The following is a 25987-nucleotide window of genomic DNA, read 5'->3' on the forward strand; positions in this document are numbered from 1 at the left end:
ACAACTTTACGCTTGCCATTTTAATGTGAGATTTTAAAAGAAACATCACTGTGTTTTAGCTTAACTCAAGTGCATGGAAGTTAGGGTGTTCTTTAAAAATGGGCAGATTTATGTGCTTCCTGCCTTTTGACAGCACCACAGTCCACATTAATTACCTTGTCTTTTGGAAGAATGTCCCGAGTGAAATTCCCAGTAGTACGCTGTATTTGGCAGTTTTAATACTAAAGAATACGCTTGGACTTTGTCCCCTTTTGTCCCGGGATCTCAAAACGCTGCTGTGAGCTCTCACCCGGGGAAAGCCGAGAGGCGGTAGGAGATGGTGCCCCGGCTTTGTTTGACGGGTAAGAGCCCCTGCACCATCCGCGGGGGCGGCTGTCACCGGCCGGGGCGAGCCGCTCCCCGGCGGCGCGGGGGGAGCCCCGGGGGCGGGGGCGGCCGCGGCGCTTCCCGGCCGGGGCGGGGCGGGCGCTGGGGCGGCGATGGCGGAGGCGGAGCGGGCAGCGCCGCCGCCGCCGCTGGCGGAAAGTTCCCGGGACGGGGCCGAAGCGGAGCTGTCCCCCGGCATGGAGCGGCGGCCCGAGCCCGGGGAGGCGGCGGCAGCGGCGGAGGAGGAGGAGGAGGCGCGCCCTGCCTCGCCGCCGTTCTTCCTCCTCTACCCCGGCCATGGAGGCGGCGCCGCGGCCGCGCAGCCCGGGCTGTGGAGACCCCCGGCGCCCCGCGGCGGGGCCGCGCTGCCCGTGCTGGTGCTGAGCTACCCGGGGCCGGACGGAGCCCGTGAGTACCACCGGGGCTGCTCCCGGGCCGGGAGCCTCCCTCGAGGCGGGGTGGGCGGCGGGCCGGGGGTCCCCGGGCGCCGCTCCCCTCGCGGTGTGCCCCGAGCGCTCCGCCCGGCCGGCTGGCGGCTCTCGCACCACGGGCGCGCCCGGCTCGGGGCGCCCGCCCCAAAGCTGCCCCTGCCCCGCGGGGCTCCCGGCGCCGGGAAGGGCGGTGGGGTTGGGAAGGAGGCGGTCGGGGGAGGGATGTGAGCCGTGCTGGCCCAGCAGCTCAGCAAAACCAGCCCCACAGAGAGCCCTTTGAAGAGCGTCGGTGCCGCCCTTGGAAATCCAACAGGCTGTCCTGGACACGCGGGCTGTAGTTTAGGGGATGGGGAGCACCCTCTCACGTTTCCTCCTGGTGTTGGTGCGGCGAACAAATCCGTGGTGAGGGCACTGCACGCTGGAGACCAGAAGAGGCTGAAGTGCATTGCTGTGTGGGGCGTGTTGGGTGGCAAATAACGTTGTCCTTTGTAAGATTCTTTGTGATGTTCTTGTGGTGTATTTGTGGAAGCTGGAGTACTCTGAAGTACTTGGGGATGTTTTAAAATCAAATAAGTACACACATGGGTACATATAGAAGAGATCTCTTTTCTATCCATCCTAAAAATGACCAGCAGCTTCATCCTCTGGGTTGCTGCCAGAGTGTGTGTGACTGAGCTTTTGGCCTTTGCTTTGTCACCTCCTGTCCCAGGTGAGCATTCACTCACTCAGGAGCTGATTTGCTTGGGCTGAGTATCTGTTTTTTTTTCTCCTTTGGAAACTGATGTACTTGAAGGCATTACTCAGCAGAGCTAGAATCAGTGAGGTAAGAAGTCCATGTCTGTAATGCCAAGAGGAGGTGAAATGCCCTGACTTTGCTCTGAGCTCTGTTAAGGACTGTCTATGACTACCAACTTATGTCCCAAGTCCCTCTCTGCTAAATTCTTGCTTGAAATGACAGGCCCCTGTCAAAATCTTCAGTTGTACTTATAATTTTTCCCTAATCAGGAGATCTTTACCCATAGTAAACTCTGTGATGTGCATGCAAGGAATTGAGCTACTTCTGTAGAAGACTTACAGAAAAAAATATTTCATCTTAGCTGTTCAAACTTTGTGAGACGCTCTTGTCTGGATGTGGGGAAACTGAAGCATTGAGATGAGCACATTTGTTGTGCTCAGGGACTTAGTGGAGAAACTCAGTAGTTGAGCAATGCTTTATCCCGTGTCAGCTTTATTCTGCAGTGATTGTTCATGTAAGCTTTGTGAAAACCCTTTACAAGATGCATATAAAAGTTCCCTTGTTTTTGTGAGCCGTGGAGGTGGAGCTGCCTGTGTAGTATCCAGTGTCACAGCTCACTCAGGGGCTGACTGATGCAGTGATAGCAGTGTCTGGAGGGAGCAGAAATCAGCCTCTATTTGCATGGTGTCTTGGACTCTGTTTCTTCTGGGGCAAACTCTGTCAGTAAATCCCTTTTTCCCATCATCTCTTTTCTCTTGTTGTGGCTTTTTCCAGTTCTCACATTTCTAAGAGCATCTTTCATTTGTTCCCACAGAGCAGCAGGAGCAGTTCTGTTGCAGTCTTAGGTGTTACAGGGAGGCAGTGGCCACTACACCAAAAAGTCAGTATTTCACAGTATTTTGGAGGTTTACTTCAAGTCTTTTTTTTTCCTGTTACAACCCAACCCCTGAACTATTCTGTTGTATTCTCACTGGATTCCAAACATCAGGTGAAGGCCAGAGTTGCTTAGGGAAGGAGACTGCAAAAGCTCTTAATGGCAGTAGCACCTGCCTGCTTGTTACAGGTGGTTCCAGACAGAAAGAGCAAGGTGATGCACTTAAACATGCTGACCTGCAGCAAAACCTTAAAACAGAATAAAAGCAACTTGATTAGGCAGTCCTTAAAAATCCACTAAACCAAAACCCAGACCTTTCCTTGTTCTCGCAGAAAGCTTGCCCAATACCATGGTACTTGAAGTAGGCTTTTCCTTCCCTTTCCTTCAATTATAAGAGTTACTTCAATCCTTAAATAATATCTACGTGTTTCACAGTATGGAAAGTAAAATTTGTGCGTCACTTCTTAATTAAGAAATTGTTACTAATTTTTTTAGTTGTTGAAGTTCTTTTTGCCCATTCCTGTTTGAGTTTGCAGGGTTGGGAGTAGCTGGTATTTGAGGTAATGTGCATATCTGTTCTGGCAGAGCAATCAGAAGCAGACTTTGCAATGTAGATGCTGTGTTGCTAATTTTATCTTTTTAGATTACATTCCATGTCAGAGATGGCTTTGTCCTTTTTGCTTTGTAATCTGTACCTAGAGAGGGAGAAAACTTTCTCCTCATGATGGAAGCACAGATTGCTCACAGGCTTTGAAAATAAAAGTGCACCCAAAGATGCTCCCTGGAGTCCTGAGGGTGGTTTGCAAATTTGTTTGGGTTTCTTTGCGTAGATTGGTCTAATTCATTCAGCTTTGAAACTCAAAATACTTTGCAGTACAGCTGAGCTCCCAAATATACTGGTGGCTGACGGAGTGCTTGGTGTTCAGGTGGTTGGTCTTAAAATTCCAGTGCAGTCAGTTCCTTAATCTTAAAAATGTTCTGGCAGCCCCCTGCTGTGTTTTGCAATCTAGCCCAAGCCTCTAAGGGCTTGTGCCAAAGTGTAGCTCACAGGAGGGTTTGTAGGACCAGTCAAGGCTGCCTGACAGGTTTGAGATGGAGAAAGAGGTTCATCCTGCACAACCTCCTCTGCATTTATCTGTGATTTCTGTCCATGGCCATCCTGGAACCCTGATGGAGCCTTATCATGTACCCTTGAGTTGCCTGGCAGTTGTATGAAAGGTTTTATGAAAACATTTTATTTCATATGTTTCTTTTGTTTCTTCATGAGATGCTTTGTTGCTTTTATCACTTTGGGGCACAGGATGGGGATAGAAGGTTTGTCTTGTGGTTTTCAGGTGGTGATTAAAAGGTAACAAGTCATCAATTAAACAGTTCCTATTTGTTTTTTTTGGGTTTTTTTTTTTTTTCCATTTTTGGAAATAAGTAAAAGTTAAAGAACATTTTCCTAGTACTTTAAATATCTCTGTGGAGTACTTGCAGCAAGATCATTGCATAAAGGAGCCTGAAAATAGAACTCAGCTGGAAGGGGATTACTGGCTTCTGTTCTTTCTGCATGTTCAAAGCGGACCAATGGAAGTTGAAGGGTTCCTGATTTTTTAGCAGACCTTCCCTGGGATCCTGATGTGCGGGGCACTTGCCTGTGCTGAGTTCAGCTGAAGACCCGCGTTGTGAAATGGGAGCTGCAGGGTTACACCCAGTGCTGTTGGTGTCTCTAATTGCTTTGAAAACAAAGAAATTAAACTGTCTGTAGGTGAGATCTGTTGGATAATAGCTTGAGCAATAGCTTATGGTGCTTTGTTGATTCTAAAGGGTTTGTTTTGAGCGTGTGCCGTTTGTTTAGACCCTGTCCAAGGGTTAGCCAGGGCCAGCAGCTGTTCTTGAGCAGTTTGTAATGGCCACTTTCACTGTGTTTAGACTTTGGGGTGATGTGGTGTGGATGCTGCAACTAGAGACTGTGACTGCTGAAAGGGTGTATAAATATACGAGTTAAGATGCTGTCAGCACGATTTATGAACTCTGTTCTCTTGGGGAGAAGAAACAAAAGTAATTCTTGTTTTCTGTGAAATAATTGCCCTTTGCATCGCTGTCAGAACAGGCTGCCTCGTGCTTGCTTGGGTTTGGCCTAATGGGGAAAGAGTTGCTGTGTCAAAATGTGCTGCACTAAGCAGGAAATTTTCACCAAAAGTAGCTGCTTCCTCTCAACAGCCAGAAATAGCAGCTCTTAATCCTCTTGCCCAGCTTTATGAGGCATGTACATGACGGGTGCTGTTTTCTTCTGAAAGCTATATGCATTAGCATGCTGAATTCTGTATCCAGCATTCTGTTTTGACATTTCACATGCCCAAGAAACAGATGTACATCCCTCTGAGTATTTCTTAGGGGAACAAAAAGCAGGGACAGTAATCAAGGTCCCGTACATTGGCCACGTGTTCTTACCAACATATTGTTCTGGTGACAGCCTTCTCCAAGGCTGACTCTCCATCCATTTCAGATGGATATTTTACATCTGCTCTCCTCAAATATATTTGAGCCACACAGGAATGCAGTCGGATAAGCTCATTTATTGGTGCCTGATAGCATTGGTGGAAGTGGGTGGTGACACTATAGCGACCCTGGGAATGAGAAGCCTGTCTGGTGACCTGGGATCTCTTGTCCCCCAGCGCCAGGACCATGTGGCTTGGGGCACAGGTGAGGTTCAGCCAGCTAGGAAGGGACAGGGAATGCAGTGCTGTTATAAAATACTATTATTATATTCTTGTTGAGAACCTGAAAGCCTGTTTCTCTTCCTGCTGAGAGACAAGATTTCTTTGTCAGCCTCATGTGAGCAGCACAATTTTCAGGGGAGATTTTTCAATTATAAGATTGGGTCACAGTGTTTGTGGCCTTCTCCTTTATTGTCCTTCCATGTGCACATGCCCCGCTGAAAGAGCTTCATCCTCAGTCACTGGAGTGCTTAGAGCCAGATCATTTTCCCTTCCTGTTACCCTGAGACAATAAATCCATCCTAACATTGTTTTGTACATGGGAAATTCTAGCTCCAAGGTGCCCCCTGAGAAGGTGGCACAGCGAATAAAACGCAGACTGCGCCTCGCACACCTCCCGTGGAAACAAAGGTGCCGATTGAATTCGTGTAGTGGCACGCAGGGATGTGCGCGGAATACAAATGTGCCTTTGTATCGCTGGCGCTGCTCCTTTGTATTCCGGGGGCGATGGATGGGGGGTGCGGCGGAGCTCCGCTCGCTCCCAAGCGCGCTGGCACAGGAGGTGCTGTGCCGAGGAGCGCCTGACTGCCGGCCCCGCATCAGCAGCGTCTCGGCAGCATCCTGGGAATCGCAGGCGATCACATGAGCCTGGGTTTCCAGCTCAGCTCATTAGTCAGCCATTTTGGTCGCCACCCTGCTCCCTGCGCACAGCCAATCCCGGCGGCACTCGCTGCCCGGGCTGCGCCGGGAGACGGGAGCCGCGCTCGGGTCTCGGCGCGCCGGGACGCTGCTCTCCGCTCGTCCTTTGTTTTTCGCTGCGGTCATCACCTGAGGAAGACACTATTTTTTGCTTCTGCTGCCTCTTTTTTTTTGTTGTTGTTGTTTTTTAAAATATATTTTTAACTTGTTTTTCCCTGCTGCCTCTGGTGGAGAAGCCAGGTTTTCTGTGGATGCTGAGGATCCATAGCCTCTAGCATAGCTGGAGACGACGGCAGGCGGTGGAAAGGAGGGAGGCAGAGCTAAGCGGGAAGAAGCAGCGTTTTTACCTTGCTTGATCTATGAAAAGGCCAGAGCAGCCTCTGTGATCCTGAGCAATCTGTCCTTTAATCGCAAGGTATTTCTGATTTTCTTCTTCAGAAAGGTTTTGTTTTTAGTCCTTATTTTGCCCCCGTTGTTGTTGTACCAGCTGAGTCATCATGTCTGCTCTGACGCCTCAAAGCGACATGCCAACCCCCACCACAGACAAGATCACTCAGGCTGCCATGGAGACCATCTATCTTTGCAAATTCCGCGTGTCGATGGATGGAGAGTGGCTGTGCTTGCGCGAGCTGGATGACATCTCGCTGACACCCGACCCCGAGCCTACCCACGAAGGTACGGTGCGGCTGTGCCCCGGGAGCCGCGGGCCGGCTTTGTTCGGGCGCTGCGCCGCTGGGGAGGGGGCGCCTCCGGCTCCGCATGCTCGTGTCCTGCCTGCGGAGCCTGGACAGCCGCGGGCACATCGCTGCTTCACATTGCCCTCCGGATTTGTAACCCAGCCCTTCGAGGCAGATTGGTGACGAATTGTCTTTGTAGCTGTGTCAGGTTTGCGTATCTCAGGAGGGAAGAAAACCGGGATGCGTGCTCAGCGAGAACATTGTATCACGATTTGCCCTTAAACCGGGGCTGATAGCTCCGTTAGTGAGCAGCCAGCCGGTACCGGGGGAGCACAGTGGCAGCACCGCAGCGTGTGCGTGGTCGTGGGGAGTTTTTGGAAAGCCCCAGCGATTACGCAGCGATGCCCGCTGTCAGGTGACGATGCCATCACAGTGCCCCTGCTTGCCTCCGATGAGCTGCTGTTTGTAATGGCTTGGAAGCCTGAAACGTGGGGATGTAGCACATCCTGCTTTCCCCTGGAAAAAGGATTTGTCATCTGGGTTGATAAACAGTTTAATAGCGGGACGAGGATTGAATGCTCTGAGTACTAGAAGCACGAAGGACATCTATGCAGTGCTCTGCCAATAAACAAGTGGGGAAGAAGGAGAGGTGATGAATTTTCTGCAGGTGCTGAGGTTCTGAGTGCCCTTGCTGGATGCACCTTTTGGTTTTAGAGCAAAGAGGCCTCAGCTTCTCTCTCGTGCCTGACCCTTTTCCAGTAACTCCTGAAATGCCACTCCACCAAGCAGTCTCACCTGGCCTGTTTGATGCTGCCTGTTTAAGTCAGCAGTGTCTAATATTGTCTTGCTGAATGAGGCAAGTGAAATTGTGGTGGGGATTTAAGCTTTAAAATAAATTTCCAAGGGATAATTTAATTTCCATTTGACAGCTGCTTGCAGTGACTGTAGCCCTTGGGTTTGGATTTGCCTTGCCAAGTACTTAGACACACAGTGGGACACCAGACAGAGGTTTCAAAGGGAGAAATTTAGCATTCCCTCTGAAGCATATCCCAGGGGTTCAGGGAGGTGAGTATTGGGTGAGCAGGAATTTAGTTGTCTTCCAATTCCCATGTTCTTGTGTGGTACACAGAGACCTTCCTTGATCTTACTCCAGTGTTTTTCAAGGTGTACTTACAGTCAGTCTTTGAATACCAGAAGGGGGTTAGAAAACAGCATTTGCTCATTTCTTTACCATATTATTCATGTCAAAAATAAATGCAAAAGAGCAGCACTGTAGCAACCTTCCTGAAGATCATTATGCATTTAAGGTAAATTAAGGTTGCTGGTTGGCTGTTTGGGGTGTGTATTTGGATGCAAGTTGTGTTTTGAACAGAGAAGGTCAGGAAAAGCATTGACAATAGGAAAGCTGACACAGCTGTATCCCGGTGTTGGGTCTGGTGCTACTGTATCAGCACTTGCTGTGTCTGCAGGGTGTGCACAGGTCAGGGGGACAGGAGCGTGGGCTTGTGTCCCTGCAGTGTCTCCATAAAAAAACTGATGTGCAAAGGTGGGAATTATGAAGAAGGAAAAGAAAAACTGCAGAATTCTTCCAAAGGCATAACAAAGGGGGACAGTTTTTTCCTTAGAAATCAAGACATGTAAAATACAAGTTGCAGTAAATACCAAATCCAGGAGCTTGTTGGATTAAGATTTGAAGCCTTCCATTTGCTGTCCCTCAGCTTTGGCTGCTTCTGGAGAGTTTTGTCCCTGGCCTCTCTTCACCCTGTGATCTGCTGTGCCCCCAGCCCTCGAGCAGCCATCCTGCCTTCAGAGCCAGTCACAGCAATTCCAGTCCTGCACAGAGCTGGAGCTTGAGAACAGAGAAGCAAAACTTTTCTTCAAATTAAAAGCAAGCAGCAGGTACTGAGTTGCTTGCAAGTGTGTATATTCCATATAACCTGTAGCATGGCCACTCCATTTAACAATGAAAGCAATTAATACGCTTTTTCAGTTGATTGAAGCAACTCTGCATATTAAAGTAAGCAGATTCTGCTGCTTACTGTAAATCTGCTTGGAATAGGGAAAGAACTAATTTTTTTAAACAGACTGTGATGCTAATAAGACTCTCAGAACCTGACTGGCTTTTGCAGGCCCCTCAAAATTAAATGACTTTGGTGGTGGTTAACCTTGTTCGCTTGCAGTGCGTATGACGGTCTTGGAGGCAACTTTAGGGATGGAGGTAAAAACCACCTGGATTTTATTTCTGTTGAATGTTGAACAGAATGTGTATGGATGGCTTTGAACACTGCTCTCAACTTTGGCGAGGAGTTGTACAAAATAGGGGGTTTTTTTAGGCTGTTTACTGGATGTTAAATTTCTATCTTGAATAATCATGTGAAGCTTCAAAATAGAACTGTGGAAATTTTTGTCCTCATGGGATCACCTTGTAATAGTGTCCAGAAGGAATACATGTGCTAACTTGAGAGAACTTTCAAGAATTACAGTATTCCTCTCTTTAATAATCCTACTCTATTCGCATTAAGAGCTGAAATTTGAATTAGAATTTATAATATGCAAAAAATGAAATTATCTTTTCTATAGGGCAGAAGCTAAGGTCAGATTTTTTTCTTCTTTTTTGACCTAATTTAAAAGTTTTAGTTCCTGACATGTGCTTGTATCAGGAACAATGCCATGACAAGGAGTTGTGGAGCTCTTCAGGAAAAGCAAACGTTCTCCTTAAAACCTCCTGGCCATTCATCTGTTGCACTGATTATTGAATCATCAGTCAGGTTTGACCTTTTTTCTCCATTTTCTGTCCACGTGGTTTTTTGTACCTCAAAATGATTTAGGGGAGCAGCTAACCTTAATGGTTATGCTTTTGTTTTGCAAACTGGCAGCAATTAACTTGGGTTTAGGGTTTCTCTAGTAGTGTGGAATAGGAACAGTAGAGTTGTGGCTGAGGTGGAATTTCTCAGTGCTTTGGGCCTTTCCCATTAGAAAACAAATTTGAATTGTACTGGGAGTGGCAAGTACCTTTCAGGTGTGGACAAAAACTTCTACATGAGATGACTCTATATTTGGAAAAAGCCACTTAAAACACATCTGATGATAGAAACCCCTAAACAGATGAGAAATTTGAAGAAGCTGGACACCTGATTTATAGAAGAAATGTCAAGTCAGTAAATGCAAATTAAATGAATTCCAGTGTGTTTGTGGTCATAAATCTTGGGAATAACAGTTGGGTCATGTAATCCAGACTCCAATGCAGAAATTACTCTGAAGAGTTGTTTTTTTTCTCTTTTAAGCTGTGTCAGTCTAAATGAAGTCAGAACTGGGGAGTTTGGACAGGTTTATGTCCCTCAGAGGTGGCGAGTCACAAATGCCGCAGAGAAACCACTTGGGCATCAACCGAACTGGGAAGTGAAAGATGGGGAAAAAAACCCCAAGGGTTTGGGTTTTTAGTTTCTTGGTGTAAACTGTCAAGGTCTAAAATAGGATGAGAAGTTTCCCATAGCAGTCACGTGGTTCCCTCTGAAAACAGGCTGGTTGTGCAGAAACATTCCATATAGCTGCACATAGTGGCAACACAGAGAAATCAGGTAATTATTTGGTAATCATGTGGAGATAGGAATAAGATTTAGGGTGGGATTAAACTGTGTGATGTACTCTGGCTGTTTATTTGTCCCATAGCTGTAAAGGAGAGTGGGCTGGGAATTTCCACATTGTCTGTGCTTCATTTCCTTCTGGTTTGTTACAGATCTTTGACTGCTCTTTTCTTCTGTATGCAAGGCTCGCTGTTTATGTATATATTTAGAGATGGAATTTTTATGCAGTGGGGTTTAAAGTAAATGGTTTTCTGTTCTGAGTAGATGGTTCCTGGCATTCCAGGCTGCAGACTGCCTGGTGGCTTCTCTGATTTTGGGCTTGCCGAGTGTTTGAACATGGTGCTGAAACCCTTTGCTGATCCCTTTTCTTTGTCAACAGTTAGTGATCCATCGTGTTGGCAAACCTAAGCTGAAAGAGTTAGTTATGTACCTCCCATAACATGAACAGCATCTACCTAATTTTTTTCCTTGGCTTCTTTATTTACTATTAAATGTATTTCTAAGGTAAGGAATATCAGAATGCAGTTTAAATGTAGTAATGCTACCAGAGGTTCCCCTTTTGTAATAAAGGAATATTTGTCCAGATTTGGGCCAAGCCTTTCCCAGCAGCAGGGCTGACCTGGCAGCATCACTTCAGACTTTCTGTATCAAGCTTAGTTTTCATTTCCCAAAACTTATGCCTTGGGGTTTTTTAGGTTATTTTACTGATGGCTGAGCCTTTCCTTATGAGTTTGTTTAAAATTTCTGTACTTACAAATAATTTTAGAAGTCCTGACCTGTTTGAACACTTAGGACCTTTGGAACAAAGGATGGAACAAACTGTTCCCTGTGAGGGTGGTGAGGCCCTGGCACAGGTTTCCCAGAGAAGCTGTGGCTGCCCCATCCCAGGAAGTGTCCAAGGCCAGGCTGGGGCTTCGAGCAACCTGGGATAGGGGAAGATGTCCCTGCCCATGCAGGGGACAGAGGCAGGGGTTGAATGGGATGAACTTCAAAATCTCTTCCAACCCAAGGCAGTCTGTGATTCTGTGATTGCATTTCATCTGTCTTTGGAGGAACTTCATATCCAGATGCTGTGTGTGAGATGAAGTTCATTGGTTCAGAAAGGCTTAGACTCCCAGCTCTATTTTAGCCTAATAACTTCAACCTTTAAAAACAAAGTAAATGTTGAGCAGCAGCGTGAAATAATAAATAATTTTGATGCTACCCCATTCTCCCAGGGTTTACTAGTAGAAGCTTTCTTTGGCTTGGGAAGGTATCCCCGCTCCTTCAGTGAGATGCTGCTGCTGTGTCAGCCAGGAGAGTGACTTCAAACCCCTCTGTTGTCCAAATAACAGATGAGATTTTCGTGATTAATATATTAGAGAGAAGTTCTCCATTCCCTTCCTGAAGAACTGGCTTGACTGTTCATTCCAGTGGGATATTCGGTTCCATAATACTAATCTTCCTGGGAATCTGGTTGGAATGGGTTAATTGTGGTATGGAGATTTAAAAGCCTTGGTCATCCTGTTTTCTGAACTTCCTACATAGCGAGTTAAATACTTTCTGTCATAATCAAAAGTATTGAGTTTTTCACACCCCATATGAACCATGGAAACTATAGAGTTTCAGGTCTTTGTAATTCTCCTGTGGGAAGAGTGTTGCTTGGTGGAATTTCCAGACAAGTGGGAAAATGTACAAGGTAAAAGAAGAAATGAACTCTATGCAAAGTGCATGTGGATGCATGGAGAATGAATGAAAATAGGTAAGAAAATGCTAATTTTGTGCTTTTGCCTCTAAACCTATGCAAATGACATAGTATCAGTTTAAATTCATGCAGTTCCTGCTAGTAGGAAGATGGGATTATGGCTTGTATGGCTAGAAGAGAAGAAAATATTTATTACTCTGATATTTCTCTGGGAGCTTTATGTGGGTTACTTGCTAAGGAAGGGTTAAAAATAAACGAGAAAGATGAAATGAAGCCTGTCAGTTGTCTCTGTCCCTGTTACCCAGGTACTGGTAAATCTTGTTTTGGTTGTACTTCCCTGTTTATGCTTTGGGTTAAGGAAAAATTCCAACCTGTCAGTATTAGATAAAAGACCTTGCAGTGGTGGTGTGTGGCTTCCCTTAGTGTGTGCAGGTAGGGATTCCGGGATGGTCTGAGTCGTGGGGTCCCGGGAAGCATCAGAGACAGCTCCGTCCTCCTGGCCCTTGGGAAGCTGCAACACCTGGCACGGGACAACAGCAGCCATCGCTGTGGCACCTGGGGGAGAGCATCACCAGGGATTTGGCCTTGAAACAGCAGGGGTTTCCTCCGGGGAAGGTCCTTGTTGCTCCTGCAGTAGCGCTGAGCCCCGGGGGGATGCTGGTGAAGGTCTCCATGGCGCAGTGGCAGGTGCGGGCCCAGGGGGCTCGGCTCTGTGCGGGCTCCGGGGCGGGAGGGAGGAGGGCCCGCAGCTCTGGACTTTGCTCACATCGTCAGCACAGTTGGCTGGGGAAGGGGGACGGAGCCTTTGCCGTGCTTTGGACGTTCTGCCGATGGCGGGTGAGCGCTGGGGAGGAGCACGGGTGCGTAAGTAGGCAGTGAAAAATGCCCAGAGTCCGGGGTGTTTGTCTGGCTCAGCTCGCTGGGTTTGGAATGTGTTAGTATTTGGAGCAGTTTAGTGGGTGTGCTGAAACCAGTTCTCCTTGTCCTGCCTGCTCCCCTCCCAGGAGACCTCCCTGGCCCCGCCAAGGAGAGAGGTGCTCCCCTGAGTCCTTAGGGGATCATCACCAGCCTGGGACCCATATAGGGCTCAGCTGGGTCACCTCTGTGGGATCTGTCATTTGGGGTGAGGGCCATGACAGAGTTCAACCTCTGCCAAACCTTTAAAATGCACTCAGAGTGTGTTTTCCTTGAGCGTGTCTGCTTCCCATGTGTGGCTGTGTCCCTGCCAGCAGCTCTTTTTGGGGCTGGAGGTGAGGAAATTGAAGTAAAAGCTGACATTGCATAAATATCACAAGTTTATTTATAAAGTAATGCTTTTGTTGCTTTTCTTTTTAGGATGTGCTTTACAAAAATGTTGCTTGTGTTAACGCAGAAACAAAACTTCTGCAGCTTCTCTGAAGCCTGCCCTGGTCTGACTCTGGGAGAAAAATGCTTTGCTCTGTTGCTTTGTGCAGACTAATGAACCTTTTTGACTTGCAGATCTCTTGCCACTATGAATTAAGTCTTGTATGATGCAAATCTCCCTTTCAGTTATGCTTTTCTTACACCTTGATTTTGAATCTTTCCTTTAGATCACGGCTTGCATGACGTTTTTCTTTCTTTTCCTTTCCTTTTGCTGTTTGCAAAGACTCTTGGGAGGATTTGACAGATGTGGTGGAGCAATTGCGCGATGATTCCGAAGGTGCGTTCCACACCCACATCTCACAGCTCTTGTTTGTGCTAATCGTTGGCTTCTGCACTATTATTTTGAGCCTGAGTGCAAAATGCAGTTAGTTTCCCTTTCCAGTGCCGGTAGCTGTGGCTTTCCTGCATTTTCTTGGTGTTGCTTAAATAAATGTTTGTGGTCTTTTTTGCTCTTTTGACTTGAAGTGGAGGTAGAAGAAGTAGATCAACAAGGGCTATTAGCCTTCTCCTAAATGCTTTCAGAGACAGTAGTTTCCTGAGTCAGGCAGAAGCACAGCTTAAAAGGTTGCAGCAGCATATGGAAGCTGAATGTTAAAAAATATTTCAGAAATCACTCTGAAGCTTTAGATTTTCTGCAGTATTTCTGTCTAGATTCTTCAGATTTTCTGGCAGTATTTGCCAAGGCTTGGCAAAAATTATTTTCAAACTTGCATTGTGAATTTTTTTTAGAACTTGTGAAGTACTAAACTACAGACTTATTTGTAGCACTTCTTTCTTGGTTTTTAAGAAACTGCGCAGATGTGAAATAGTTGAATCCCCAACGTAGCAAGTAGTCAAGCAAGTTGGTACTTGGCTGAAATACAACTGCTCCTGCATGGGGTTCAGGTGTTTGCAGCACAAAAGGCTGATGCTCTCATGCACTGAGCATGGTCCTTGCTGCTCATCTTCCACCGTGGTGCCTTTAGCTGCTGTGCTGGTTCTGTGCCGGGGTGCTGCCCACAGCCTCCTCTCCTGGTACAACAGCCCATGCTGCTTCCCAGAGAAGAGCATTTTCCAAGGCAGGCTTTCAGGAAAAAAGAGGGGCTTGAGACTTCTTTTTTTCATAAAACACTGTACAAGTTGTTTTGCATTTATTTTGTCAGGTGAGAGGTGTTTCTCTGCCACAAGGAAGCAGCCGTGTTAAATTTTAGGTTACTTTAAGTTGGTGTTCTTGATGTAAGATGGAGAACCATGACGCAGTGCTAATGAATTGGCATTGCTTTCCAGTGGGGTTGTTCACTTCTCCAGTGTCTCATCATTCCCTGCTTTTGATCCAAGTTTTAGCTTCATTTTAGTTGCTTCTTCCTTGTTCTAGAGTAAGTGTGAGGAGTGATAAAATTTATTGTCACCAAATGAGGAGTGCCAAGACCAGTCACAGCTTAAAGCTTTGAGATCCTGCATTGCATTGACTCTTGACTTTCAGATTCCTGGGTACAGATTGTAACATTTAAACAAATTACAAGATTCTCAAATGCTTTTGAAAACATCTTCATGGAAGCAGCTGGTTAGAAAAGATGGCTGTTCTGTAGAAGCTGCAATATTTAAATAACAGAATGTCCTAAGAGGACATTGCTTTATTTGAAACCCTGTGCAAAGGCAAAGTTCAAGGGCTGGGAATTTACTTTTTAAAGTTTATGACGTGGGTTGTGTAGGAAGCCCAGGCAGAGGTTTTGCAGTTAGAGGCAGAAGGAAATTGGAGAAGGTACCAGCTCAGATGGAGCACACCAGGATCAGACTTGTCCCAGCTTAAATTAAGCCAGCCTGACAGTTTTACTGGGTAAAAGTCAGCCTTGCCTGCCTACCCTGCCTTCTTTAAAGGTGTGCATGGTGCAGTTGTAGAACAAGAGCACCAATTAGTTAGCATTTAATTTTTGGAAAAAACCTTCTGGATTTTATCCAGTTTCACACTATATAAGCTAACTGGTTTGCAAGGTGAGAATCTTGGATAAACTGCACGTGCAGAGTGCAGTTGCTTACAGCAGACTAAGGAAGTTGAAACCTTGGATTAGTGTGACATGGTGAAAATATTTTTCTATTGGAATTAGCCCATAACCATGGCCAAATGAGCATTTTCTTTGGTGTTCTCTTGTACAGTTCCTTTAATTCTGTGTTAGGGATGGTTTGCCACCCAAGCAGAGTCACTGTGGATGCCTTGCTACTCATCAGATCAGTGGCCTTGGCCAGTGAGGAAATGTGATGAGAGAGAATGAGGTCTCTGTATTGGCAGTACTGTGCCTGATTTTTTTCTGAGTCTCCATTCCTGCTAATGGTGACTGTTAGCTACACTGTAGGTCATCAAAGGGATTGGAAATCCAGAGCATGTCATGTGCTCAGGGTACCTCCAGAGCAGCCAGACCCAGCACCCTCAGGCAGCAGTAGTCCTGAAAGGCAGTAAAAACACCTCACCAAGTTCAGTCTTTCTGCAGTCCAGTGCTGCTCTGAGCACTGTACTCCTAAATGAGTACTTGGAAGTTCTCTAAACTATGGAAATAAATTTAGAGGAGGAGACTCGTGCTGCTGCTTCACTCTGAAGAAGAAGGGGAATGAGAGAAGTGCTATCCTGAGCTGCTTTGGAGGAACTGAACAAATGAGCTGTGCTATCAGGTTTGGATGCTGGTGCTGGCCCAGCTCTTTGTCTCCCTGTGCTGGGTTTTCCCAGCCCACAGTGACATGCACTCAGCTCTGGGTGTATTAGCTGGGCTCTTGGCTCTCTTTCTGGCTGGTGGGTGCTGACAAGGTGCCTCTGAGATACCCTCAGGTCAGATCTCTGGTCAGGAGTAGTTAATTAACTCGTGGAGGCGGCAGCTTGGTTCAAGGGTCCCTGGCTGTTGGCAGCAGCACTGGATAAATGGGGGATTTACTGTGATGAAACTGCTGGCACCTGAGAACAGCAGCTCAAAACTTGGGTGTGACTAGCAGGCCTAAAGGTCTGGATGTTTATAATGTGGAAGAGGAAGAATGTAATCCTAGGACACCTGTGAGTTTGGGGGTTTAGTATGACCTGTTAAGAGCCATGAAGATCAGCTCCTCACTGGTGAAAACCAGTGGCAGTGTTAAATCAAGAGAGGGAAGTGGGAGTTGGCTCCATATTATATTAAGCTTAAAAAAATAGTCTTGAGGAAGAGAGATGCAAGTTGGGATAGAGGCACATATTGCTGGATTAAGTGTGAGGGGGTCCAAGGTGATCTTTAGATGGAAGAAGAAACCAGAACAAACCACAGCTGGAGGATTATTACCAGTTTGTAGCTGGGGATGTGAGTTGGGACAAGTGATGGTCAGAGACACGTTGTCAAGGTGCAAAGCACAGGTTGAACACCAGGCTCCAAATGTCCTTCTTGAAAATAGGGAGCTCCTGTAGTTATTTGAGGTATTAAGGCACCCTCAGTATGATATGTTGTCTATTGCCGTGCCACTGTGGCTTTGGCCCTAAACTGCTAGTTGATACTGATTTTTCTCCACGAAAGGCCTGCAGAGCGCCTCCTGTGAAACTCGCTGCCCCAAAAATGCCTTCAAAGCTGAGGAAACAAAAGAGCAAGGTGGGATATGTTTACTGTAGTAAAACCAGCTTTTGTTGCTCACCAGCAGTTTCCCTCCTTTGTTGCAGACCCCAATTACCTCATGGCTAACGAGCGCATGAACCTGATGAACATGGCCAAGCTGAGCATCAAGGGGCTCATCGAGTCGGCGCTGAACCTGGGCCGCACGCTGGACTCGGACTACGCGCCCCTGCAGCAGTTCTTCGTGGTGATGGAGCACTGCCTCAAGCACGGCCTCAAAGGTAACCCGGGCTGGGCGCTGACAGAGCTCTGCAGCCTGCAGGGGACCCAGGAGAGGCTGAGCACGGTCACTGCTGTCACCACAGTGCCCTGGCAGGCAAAGCAAGGCACAAAACCTGCTGGAGGGGGAAGCTGAGGCATTGCAGGTGCTTTGCGGCGTTGAAAACAGCAGTTCAGTTGTCTTGGGTATAACTGGGTGAACAGGGATTCAGCTGGCCTTTGGCAAGCTCGTGACTCCTTTTTCTGCACTTCCTTGTGCTTTAGCAATGCATCCCTTTGCTGGAAGAGGAACTGCAACCCCTGAGCTCCTTTCTTAATAGCTCTGCCTAAACACATGGTTTGGGCTGTGTGCAGCTCATGCCTTGAAGCTGCTTTTAAAGCAGAGCACGTGCTTGACTGTGAAATCCTGAGTCACAGCTCAAATGGCCAAGTATGGACTGGCCTTTAGGTGATGCCCTTGTGTGGTAGTCGCTGGAGATGGGAAGCAGAGGAGGGTGGTCTTTGGGGCTCTTCCCACCCAAACCATCCTGACATTCCAGGATACCAAGTGCCTGCCCAGCAGCAGTCCCAGAGGAACCATTCTGGCAGGATTTGGCTAATTTGTTCACTTGTTTGAGAATGTGTTATATCAGCACAGGTCTAATGGGCTCATTTTTATTTCTTTTTGTTTTTTAGCCAAAAAGACTTTTCTTGGGCAAAATAAGTCATTTTGGGGACCTCTAGAATTAGTAGAAAAACTTGTTCCTGAGGCTGCAGAGATTACAGCAAGTGTTAAGGATCTCCCAGGGCTGAAGTAAGTACGCTCCTGTGTTGCACGAGTACATAATATGGGTTTTATTGTGTGAGGGATCCTGAAGAAGAGAAGGAAGGATGAACCTTTAGGAATACATCTGTCACCTTCTGCAGGTAAAAATGGATCGTTGCTCTCTTCCTCATCATCAAGGATCTGCAGCAGGAGAGCAGAGAATATGTTCTTGCTCTGTAAGGAGTGTGGCAGCTTATGGGCAGCAGTGTGTTTGCTGCTTGTGCCTCAGGCATGGGAACAGCCTTTATTGAGCATTTCTGAAGTCAGACTCAAGAGGAAGGGAATGAACAGGAAGGTTATAACAGTTTAAGTAGTTTTCTGGCTGATGTAGGTAATTCTTCTTGTACATAACTTCAGGTAAAGTGTCTGTGAGAGGAAAGCTTAGGCACCAAGCTGGACAAGATCATTGTTTTAGTTAAAGAAGGGAGGCAGAAAGCCACAGGAAGCATATATGACTTGTACAAGTTTAGTGGGAATTTAAGACATCACATTCAGGCTTACCTATTTAATGGTAAGAGAAACTAAGAAGCTTTTAGCTTGGAATAGAATAAATGGGTAAGGAAGCTTTTTGTATGAGGATCGGGACTAGGGATGGAGTTACTTTTGCTGAAAGGATAGGTGGATAAATTCAATTAATTGCTTTTGGGTTAGTATTCAGTCATGTTCATACAGACAAGTACTTTTCCTGGAGGTGTGTGCAGGGCTCCTGCAGCAGCTGACAGGACCAGTGCTGTACCAGAGCTCCTGGTACCTGTTCCTGTTGCAGAGCATTGTAATAGGAAATGAATGGAAGTACAGTTTTAGGGTGCGCTTCTAAACCTTGTGTTCAGAGTGACCCTTTGGAAGTGCCAGGTCCTGTTAGTGAGGCAGGAGTGGGCAGTACTGGCCATGGCTTCCTTGGGCTGCTGCTGCTCGTGCCAGGTGAGGTCAGTGTGTTAGAGGGGAAGGACTGGCACTCGAGCCCGTGGCATCCTGTGAGGGTGTTCAGGAGCGAAGCACCTGAGGAAAACAGAACTCTGGGCCAGGTGTTTCTGAGTGTCTGGCCAGATTCCCATCCAGCCTGTCCCACCCCAAGGAGTGCTGTTGGGCAGCTGTGCTGGTTTGTGCATATTCCTGTGACTTAGGCAGAATTGGTTGTGACTCAGAAGGTGATGAGCTGAAGCAGCTGATCTGTGTGGCAGCATCCAACAAGGATAAAGCCAGGGATATCTTTTTAGTATGGCAACACAAACATCATGAGTTTAGAGACAAACAGTGTTGGTTTAATCGGTCTGCACCTATTTGTGCTTACATACCTCGTGTTTCTCTGCACCAGTGCCAGCTCTGTCTTAGAAGTGCAGAAGCTTGAGGTAGGGTGGGGTTATTAAAGCTGTTGGTGACTGTGCCTTGCAGAGTGTCTGGAAATGTTTGTGTCTGGCCTTTGTAGGACGCCTGTGGGCAGAGGAAGAGCTTGGCTTCGCCTGGCTCTGATGCAGAAGAAACTTTCAGAGTACATGAAAGCCTTGATTAACAGAAAGGATCTTCTCAGGTGAGTGCTGGACTCTTTTCAGTTAGGTTCACTTCTGCTGTCTCGTAAAATCCTGATCACCTTTCCCATCTCACTGCTCTGTATCTCTTCCCACAGTGAATTTTATGAGCCCAATGCACTGATGATGGAGGAGGAAGGTGCCATCATTGCTGGCCTTCTCGTAGGTCTGAATGTTATCGACGCCAACTTCTGCATGAAGGGAGAGGACCTGGATTCCCAGGTACTGGATGTTCACTTAATGGGTTTGTTCTGCTCATTTAAGCTGGAAAAATGCATTAATTTTGCATAGCTAACTGATGTAGTGAACCCTTGCTGAAGTGCTGCAGGTGCTGATGTCCTAACTCAAAACTTCCACACCTGGCAACAGTGGCTTGGCCTTAGAAACCAAGTGTTTAAAGCAAAATGCAAATTTTCCTTCTCCAGGTCGGAGTTATCGATTTCTCCATGTACTTGAAAGACGGGAACAGCACAAAAGGCAGCGAAGGGTAGGTGCACACACAGTTGTCTTGCTGCTCCCCTCTTGGGAATGTGTGTTCAGGTGTTCCAGGCTGTCCTGTTTCTTTTTTCCAGAGATGGTCAGATAACTGCTATTTTGGACCAGAAGAACTATGTAGAAGAACTCAATAGACATCTAAGGTAACACATGTTCTCTTGGCTCTTTATTATCGTGTAGAACAAAAGACAAAACAGGATTTTAAAAGGTGAAGGAATGACTGTAGGGTTTTTTCTCTTCAACAGTGCTACAGTAAACAACCTGCAGGCCAAGGTGGATGCCTTGGAGAAATCCAACACCAAGCTGACCGAGGAGGTAAGTGTCATGGAAAACCACCAGATGCTTTGGCCTTTGGGAGTTAAGGATTAACCAGGGAAGGAGGGGTTCGTTTCAGATGTACAGAATGAGGGGTGTTAAATGATGGCACTGAAATGGCTGACCTGCCAAGGAATTTCACTGGCCATCACTACTGAGCACAAGCTAGGAAGTCAACTGTATGTTTATGTAAATTTGCAAAAAGTAAAGGAAAAAAAAGGTCCTTATAGGTGAGATGTCCACCCTGAGCATGAGTAACCTCATGCAGTCTGTGTTTTAACATGGGTCTGCTGCTCATTGCTGATAGCATAAGTGTCATAAAATATTTTGGGGTCAGTTCCCTGGCAGATGAGTGGCAGGAGGTGTTACCTGATGCAATGACTGGCTTTTGGTGTATTACCTGCACAGTGGTGTGGTACCAGGAGGTGAACTGCAGTGGTGACTGCAGTGTTTTTGGGATTTGGCAATGAAGTTGCCAAGGGAAGCCTGCAGCATATGCAGAGTGAGGCTGTGGTGACAGCGCAGGCGTTGTGCCAGGCGGGGGGCAGGTGATGAGCCACGTCACACGTCACAGCCACGCACGTGTTGGGTCTGAGCTCTGGGAGTTCTGTTTGGGTTTGTCACAGGATAGCGTGGCTGATCGCTTGGAATGTCTCTGAGCTGCTCCCGTGCGTGAGCCTTACCCGAGTTGTGAGTTACAAAGCCAGAAGGAGTTTCTGAAGTTCCTTTTGCCTTTGATCATATACTTACAATAATCTGTTAGTCTGCAGTGCTGTCATCTCTGGAAATTCCTCTGGGCCAGGTGTCCTGTCCCTAAGGGTGCTGTGTGCTGCTCATCCTCCATTTCCAGCCAAATCTTCCTCATCTGCTGGGGTCAAGAGAGGAAAAAACAAGTGAAGCATGTTTTTGGTGCGTTACTGTTGTGTTTTGTTCCTAGCTTGCAGTTGCCAACAACAGGATCATTACACTGCAGGAGGAGATGGAGCGGGTTAAAGAAGAAAGCTCCTACATCCTGGAGTCCAGCCGTAAGGTTGGTGTGTGTGTGTGAATGCAGAGCCCTGGGGCAGGCCTAGCCTGAATGCCTTGTCTGGAGCAGAGTTCATTTCCTTGTGTGTCTCACACAAACCCCACAGGGGATTAGAGGAATGGCAGGTGGGCGCTGTGCAGAGAGAACAGATGGGCCCTGCCACAGGGAATCCTGCCTGGCCATAGGGATGGAGCAGGGAGCCTGCACGGAGCCAGGCACTCCCACAGCTTACAGCTCGCTGGGCAATGTGTCAGGGGACAGGAGGGAGGGGGACTTACTTCGGGGGGGACAGGCAAATCAGGAAGTAGGAGTTGTGCTGGTTTGTCCTGAGTTGTTGCAGAATTCCAAGTGTTGGGGAAAAGCCAGTAATGAGGTCAAGTGAGGGCTGGCAGTACACAATACCAAGTGAACTGTGTCTGTTTGTTACCTCAGGCCACCAAGGACAGAAGTGCTGACGGGCAGGCACTGACTGAGGCACGGAAGCAGCTGAAGGAGGAGACTCAGCTGCGCCTGGTGAGGCCAGGGGGGGCTCGGGGGTCACCCCACAGGGCTGCAGAGGGTCACAGACGTGCTGAGCTCTTGTTTGATACATGTGTAGGGAGAAAAATGCCTGACCTGAAGGTATTAAGGAAATAACATCTGCTTTAGGAAATAAAATCTTTCCTTAGACCCCTTCATCCCAAAGACAGGCTCATGCAGAATTCCCTGACTCTCTGCTAGCCATGCTGCACACCTGGCTGTGATACTGGACTGAAACTGGGGAGTTACTCTCCTTAAGGCATGTGTCAGATGTGTGACGCTGAAGTCGTGGCAGCAGCACACTCGTGGGTAGGGACTGCGTGGGCAGAAGGGAAGGGTGGTTACCCCTGGGTCATGAGGGCACCTCCTGGAAATGCTGAGGGCTCCTTGTGTTCCAGGATGTGGAGAAGGAGCTGGAGGCGCAGATTGGGATGCGGCAGGAGATGGAGCTGGCCATGAAGATGCTGGAGAAGGATGTCTGTGAAAAGCAGGATGCGCTGGTGGCACTCAGGCAGCAGCTGGATGATCTCAGGGCTCTAAAGCATGAACTGTCGTTCAAGTTGCAGGTAGGGAGCTAAGGAAATGTAGCGAATTCCAGACAAAAGTGAGAGCTGCTGTGCATTTATTCCTCCTGCCTGTTGGAAAGGTGCTGGGTGTGGAAGGGTCACAGGCTGTGCAGCGCATTCCTGTCCTGCTGTGAGAACACTGGAACATGGTGGAGGGTAAAGACAAATGCAATTTCTTCTGAACAAAAGTCCATCACAGTTCAGAGATTTGTGTGAGATGGAGAAAGCATCTTGGGTGGTTTAGTGGTACGAAAAGAGCTGTGGGAGCTTGTGTTCCAGCACAGTCTGGTGTGGAGGGCCCCTGGTGTAACTCCTGTGTGGTGACACAAGCAGACTCCCAAACAGCAACACAGTGCTCAGAATAGATCCCAAAATCAACTTGACAGCAGGAAAGAGTTGCTTTTGCTCTGCATGAGCCAATGCCTTTGTTCAAAGCAGCTGAATTATATTAAGATATTGAGTATTAGCAGGTGCTGCATCATGCATTTTCCATATCCAGAAAGCTTTGTGGATGGTGGCATTATTCTGCCACCTCTACGGTGAGACATTTGTCCTTGCAATACTGACCTGGCATTTGCTTTTCCAGCACCTTTTCCTGCTTCTTTGCCTTTTGCCCTGTTGTTTAGTGTGCCAAATGATTTATGGGGTTTTATCTGGGATTTACTACTCCTTACACAAACCCTCACTGCTGCTTCTCCCAGAGTTCAGACATGGGAGTGAAACAGAAGAGTGAATTAAACAGCCGCTTGGAAGAAAAAACAAATCAGATGGCTGCCACCATCAAACAGCTGGAACAAAGGTAAGACAGGAAACTTGAACCATGATCCACTGGTGTGTCCTTCAGTGTAGTGTCCCATGGATCCAGAATGGGCCAGGGGAGAGACCCAGTGCCCTGCTGGACAGAGCTGCCTGAGGAGAGCAGTGGGAGCAGCACCTCTGGGACTTGGTTAATGAGGAGAGCATTGCACTCCATTGGGTGCTCTCATTTTAGGGTTTCTGGAGGCAGGGTGGTTTTCTTTAGAACAAGTTTGTGTTTGAAAACGTTTCAGATGATACCTACTCTGCTAATTCATGTGTTCTTTTTCTCTTGCTCCTCTTATTTTTTTCTGTTTTCTCATCATCCTCATTCTGACTTACTTATACAGTGAAAAGGATTTGGTGAAACAGGCAAAAACCTTAAATAGTGCAGCAAACAAACTGATCCAGAAGCATCATTAGACATTTTTATGTCTGGCCACCTCACAGCTCTGACATCAGAACTTATTTATGAGGAGAGAACTTGAGAATTGCTAAAAGCAACTGTTAAAATGTTAATTGTCACCTAAAGTTGATTTGGAATTTGCTGAGTTTTTAAAACCAGTGAGTTTTTCTGCCGAGATCTAGTCGGGTATAACAATCCCCAGCCCTGCCATTTAAACCGTGTTGCAGTACCAACGAGCTGGCCACCGAGCACCCCGGGACTGCGTCAGGAGTGGCCGAGGTGGCTGCGCCCAGCCGCTGCCGTCGCCGCGTGCGGCAGCGCGGCCCTCGGCGCGTGCACGGCTCAGCCGGGACCGCGGCCAGCTCGGGACAGCCAGCTCCTTCTCTGTGTTGCCCTTTTGTGAAGTAGACGAGAAATGCATCCCTGGAAGTTGTTGACAGTAGTTGTGTGCGTGCCCCAAGCCGTTCCCCGTTCTCTTCTGTTCTGTGGGTTCAGCCCCAGTCCGAGCCCAGCGGGCATGATGCTGGCCCGGCTGCGGGAACGCCGGTCCTCCCGTAACCAGCCTGCCTGGATTCTGCCTTAGGGACTTGGGGGGAGGGTGGGAATTTATCCTTATTCCTTTAAACTTCATGTGTCCAGAATTAGTAGCTATAGGTGTCTTAGAATAACACGATAGAGTGGTAAGTTCAGTGGAAAACTCCTCTTTGCAGTGCTTCTACCTCTGCCAGGAATCCCTCCAGATGTACCCTGTGGTCCTTCCCGACCCAAGGAAGTGGAGGAGAGGTGTTTTGGGAGGTCTCTCCCAAAGTGGGAAGTGACCAGTTCTATAAAAATAATCTGATCTTTGTTTAAAGGAAGTGAAAACACATTAAAAAAGGAGAAGGAACCCAGTATGCAGCAGCGGGGAGTGGAAATGGAAATTTGGTCCTTGCCGTTTACTTGTCCAAGTAGTTGGTGGCTGGAAAGAGTTGCCTTTTACACTTCTTGCATTTTCTTGTCAGTTTGCTGTGCTCAAAACAAATGGAATTTGCTAATGGAACAAGAGCTAAAGCTTGGAAATGCCTCTTAATAGGCAAAATAATTGCCAGTTTTAAATCCTGGTGCAAAATCTTAAGTAACTGTAGCTTGAACTATTAAAAACTAACATTCTCTGATCAATGAAATCCCTGTGCTGGCCTCTCACAGGCTTTAGGTTTCTAAGTGCTCCTCGAGGTATCTTTTTGTTTTGTAAGGCTGGATTTGGGGAGTCTCTGTGTTGAATATGGGTTTTTTTGCTCTGGTGAGATTCCTGTAGTAATTCTTTGGTGCCAGTTCTCCTTTGACCTATGAGCTGATGCTCCTTGGGGCGGTGAGTGACAAATGTGACAAAGCCAGGAAGGGAGCACCTTGGTGTTTTAAAAAATCCACGGGGCTCAGCCTGGTGCCCATGGATGTGAGCGTGGGCCACTGTGGGGCTTGTTCTCAGGGCTTCCAGCACAGCCCTGCTGAGAACCTCCCTGCCACGCCTGAACTGCATGCTTGAACCTATCAACTCACCCCTCAGTAACCTGCGACTAGAAACTCATCCTAACTTCCTGGAGAAAAAGTAATCCTAAGGGAAAGGTGGAAGCTTTGATCCAGGTGTGTGAACAGCTGGTTAGGGTGGGAACCCCCTGCCCCATGGCACAGTTCTGCTCTAGGAACAGGGGATGGATGCTGAGGTCTCTGCTGAAATAAGTCAGATTTAAGGATCTGGCTGCTTCTGATGTCAGGCCCCGAGTTGGGAATGTGGCAGTGTACTGATGCCTGGGGCTTAAGCCCAAGTGTCCATCCACGGGAGAGACCAGGAACATGCACTAATTCTCAATAGAGTAGCTACAACCTATGTTGCAAGTTCCAGTTGCCTGTGCAAAGCTGAAATGTAACGTACATTAAACTCCAACTGGACTTAAAATTCTGTGTACTTGAGGTTTGCTTCGAATCTGGATAAAAGTGATGTTTTCTGTTTCTCATCTAATGGCTGTAAACTGTAGTGATAGAATAAAACTATTGAAAAAGAGAGTTTCTGCCTGGTTCACCTACATTTTGCTTTGCTTTGGATTTTTTTTCTTCCTTTCCATTGTTTTTACCATTCTCTTTTTTTGGCTTTACCTTTTCACTGGGTTTTTTATTTGTTGGTTAAACTCAGTCTTCCTCCCCACCATGGCTTTTGTTTTTTATCACAAGTTCATGTGGCTCAAATCCAGATTGCGACAGGCAGAGAAGGACCGGCAGCTGGCCCTGCAGGACAACCGGCTCTTCAAGCAGGAGTTTGGGGACAAAATCAACAGCCTCCAGCTGGAAGTGGAAGAGCTCTCCAGGCAGCGGTGAACAGACCCTTTTCCAACCTCTTTTCTGGGCTGTCGGTGCTGTGTCCAGGGGAGAGCAGGCAGGGTGGTGGTAACAGGGGATGGAGAAGGGAGTCATGTGTTAGATGCCACGAGGTGTAACTCCAGGGAGGGAAATCCTTGGTAACATCACTTGGACACTGGCACAGGCTGCCCAGAGTAGTTGCAGATGCTCTGTGCCTGGAAGTGGTCAAG

General features: G+C 47.4%; 1 protein-coding gene across 6 annotated transcripts; it reads left to right on the forward strand.

Moving 5' to 3' along the window:
- Window positions 1-464: 464 nt before the first annotated feature.
- On the forward strand, window positions 465-25915 carry RUFY3 (RUN and FYVE domain containing 3). Of its 6 annotated transcripts, none has more exons than XM_085579447.1 (14): window positions 465-774; window positions 13381-13434; window positions 16801-16974; window positions 17648-17765; window positions 19204-19305; window positions 19402-19525; window positions 19729-19790; window positions 19876-19941; window positions 20044-20113; window positions 21051-21143; window positions 21573-21653; window positions 22058-22225; window positions 22927-23024; window positions 25652-25915. In XM_085579447.1, exons 1-14 carry the CDS (start codon window positions 480-482, stop codon window positions 25773-25775), a joined length of 1629 nt encoding a protein of 542 aa, XP_085435573.1. In that variant the 5' UTR covers window positions 465-479; the 3' UTR covers window positions 25776-25915. The 6 variants fall into 6 exon arrangements, with proteins under 6 accessions (XP_085435573.1, XP_085435572.1, XP_085435574.1 ...); XM_085579446.1 differs by having other exon boundaries at window positions 25632-25848; XM_085579448.1 differs by lacking the exon at window positions 25652-25915 and adding an exon at window positions 23371-25466.
- The last annotated feature ends 72 nt before the right edge of the window (window positions 25916-25987 follow it).

The sequence above is a fragment of the Lonchura striata genome, chromosome 4 (assembly GCF_050655825.1).
Source record: "Lonchura striata isolate lonStrDom1 chromosome 4, ASM5065582v1, whole genome shotgun sequence".
In the NCBI taxonomy this organism is placed as follows: domain Eukaryota; kingdom Metazoa; phylum Chordata; class Aves; order Passeriformes; family Estrildidae; genus Lonchura; species Lonchura striata.

Excerpts from the sequence above, each read along its gene's own strand:
- RUFY3 (XM_085579446.1), top strand. The coding sequence starts at position 480 with ATGGCGGAGGCGGAGCGGGCAGCGCCGCCGCCGCCGCTGGCGGAAAGT. Across the intron at positions 13,435-16,800 it reads ATTGCGCGATGATTCCGAAG|ACCCCAATTACCTCATGGCT; the intron begins GTGCGTTCCACA and ends CCTTTGTTGCAG. Across the intron at positions 17,766-19,203 it reads AAGGATCTCCCAGGGCTGAA|GACGCCTGTGGGCAGAGGAA; the intron begins GTAAGTACGCTC and ends TGGCCTTTGTAG.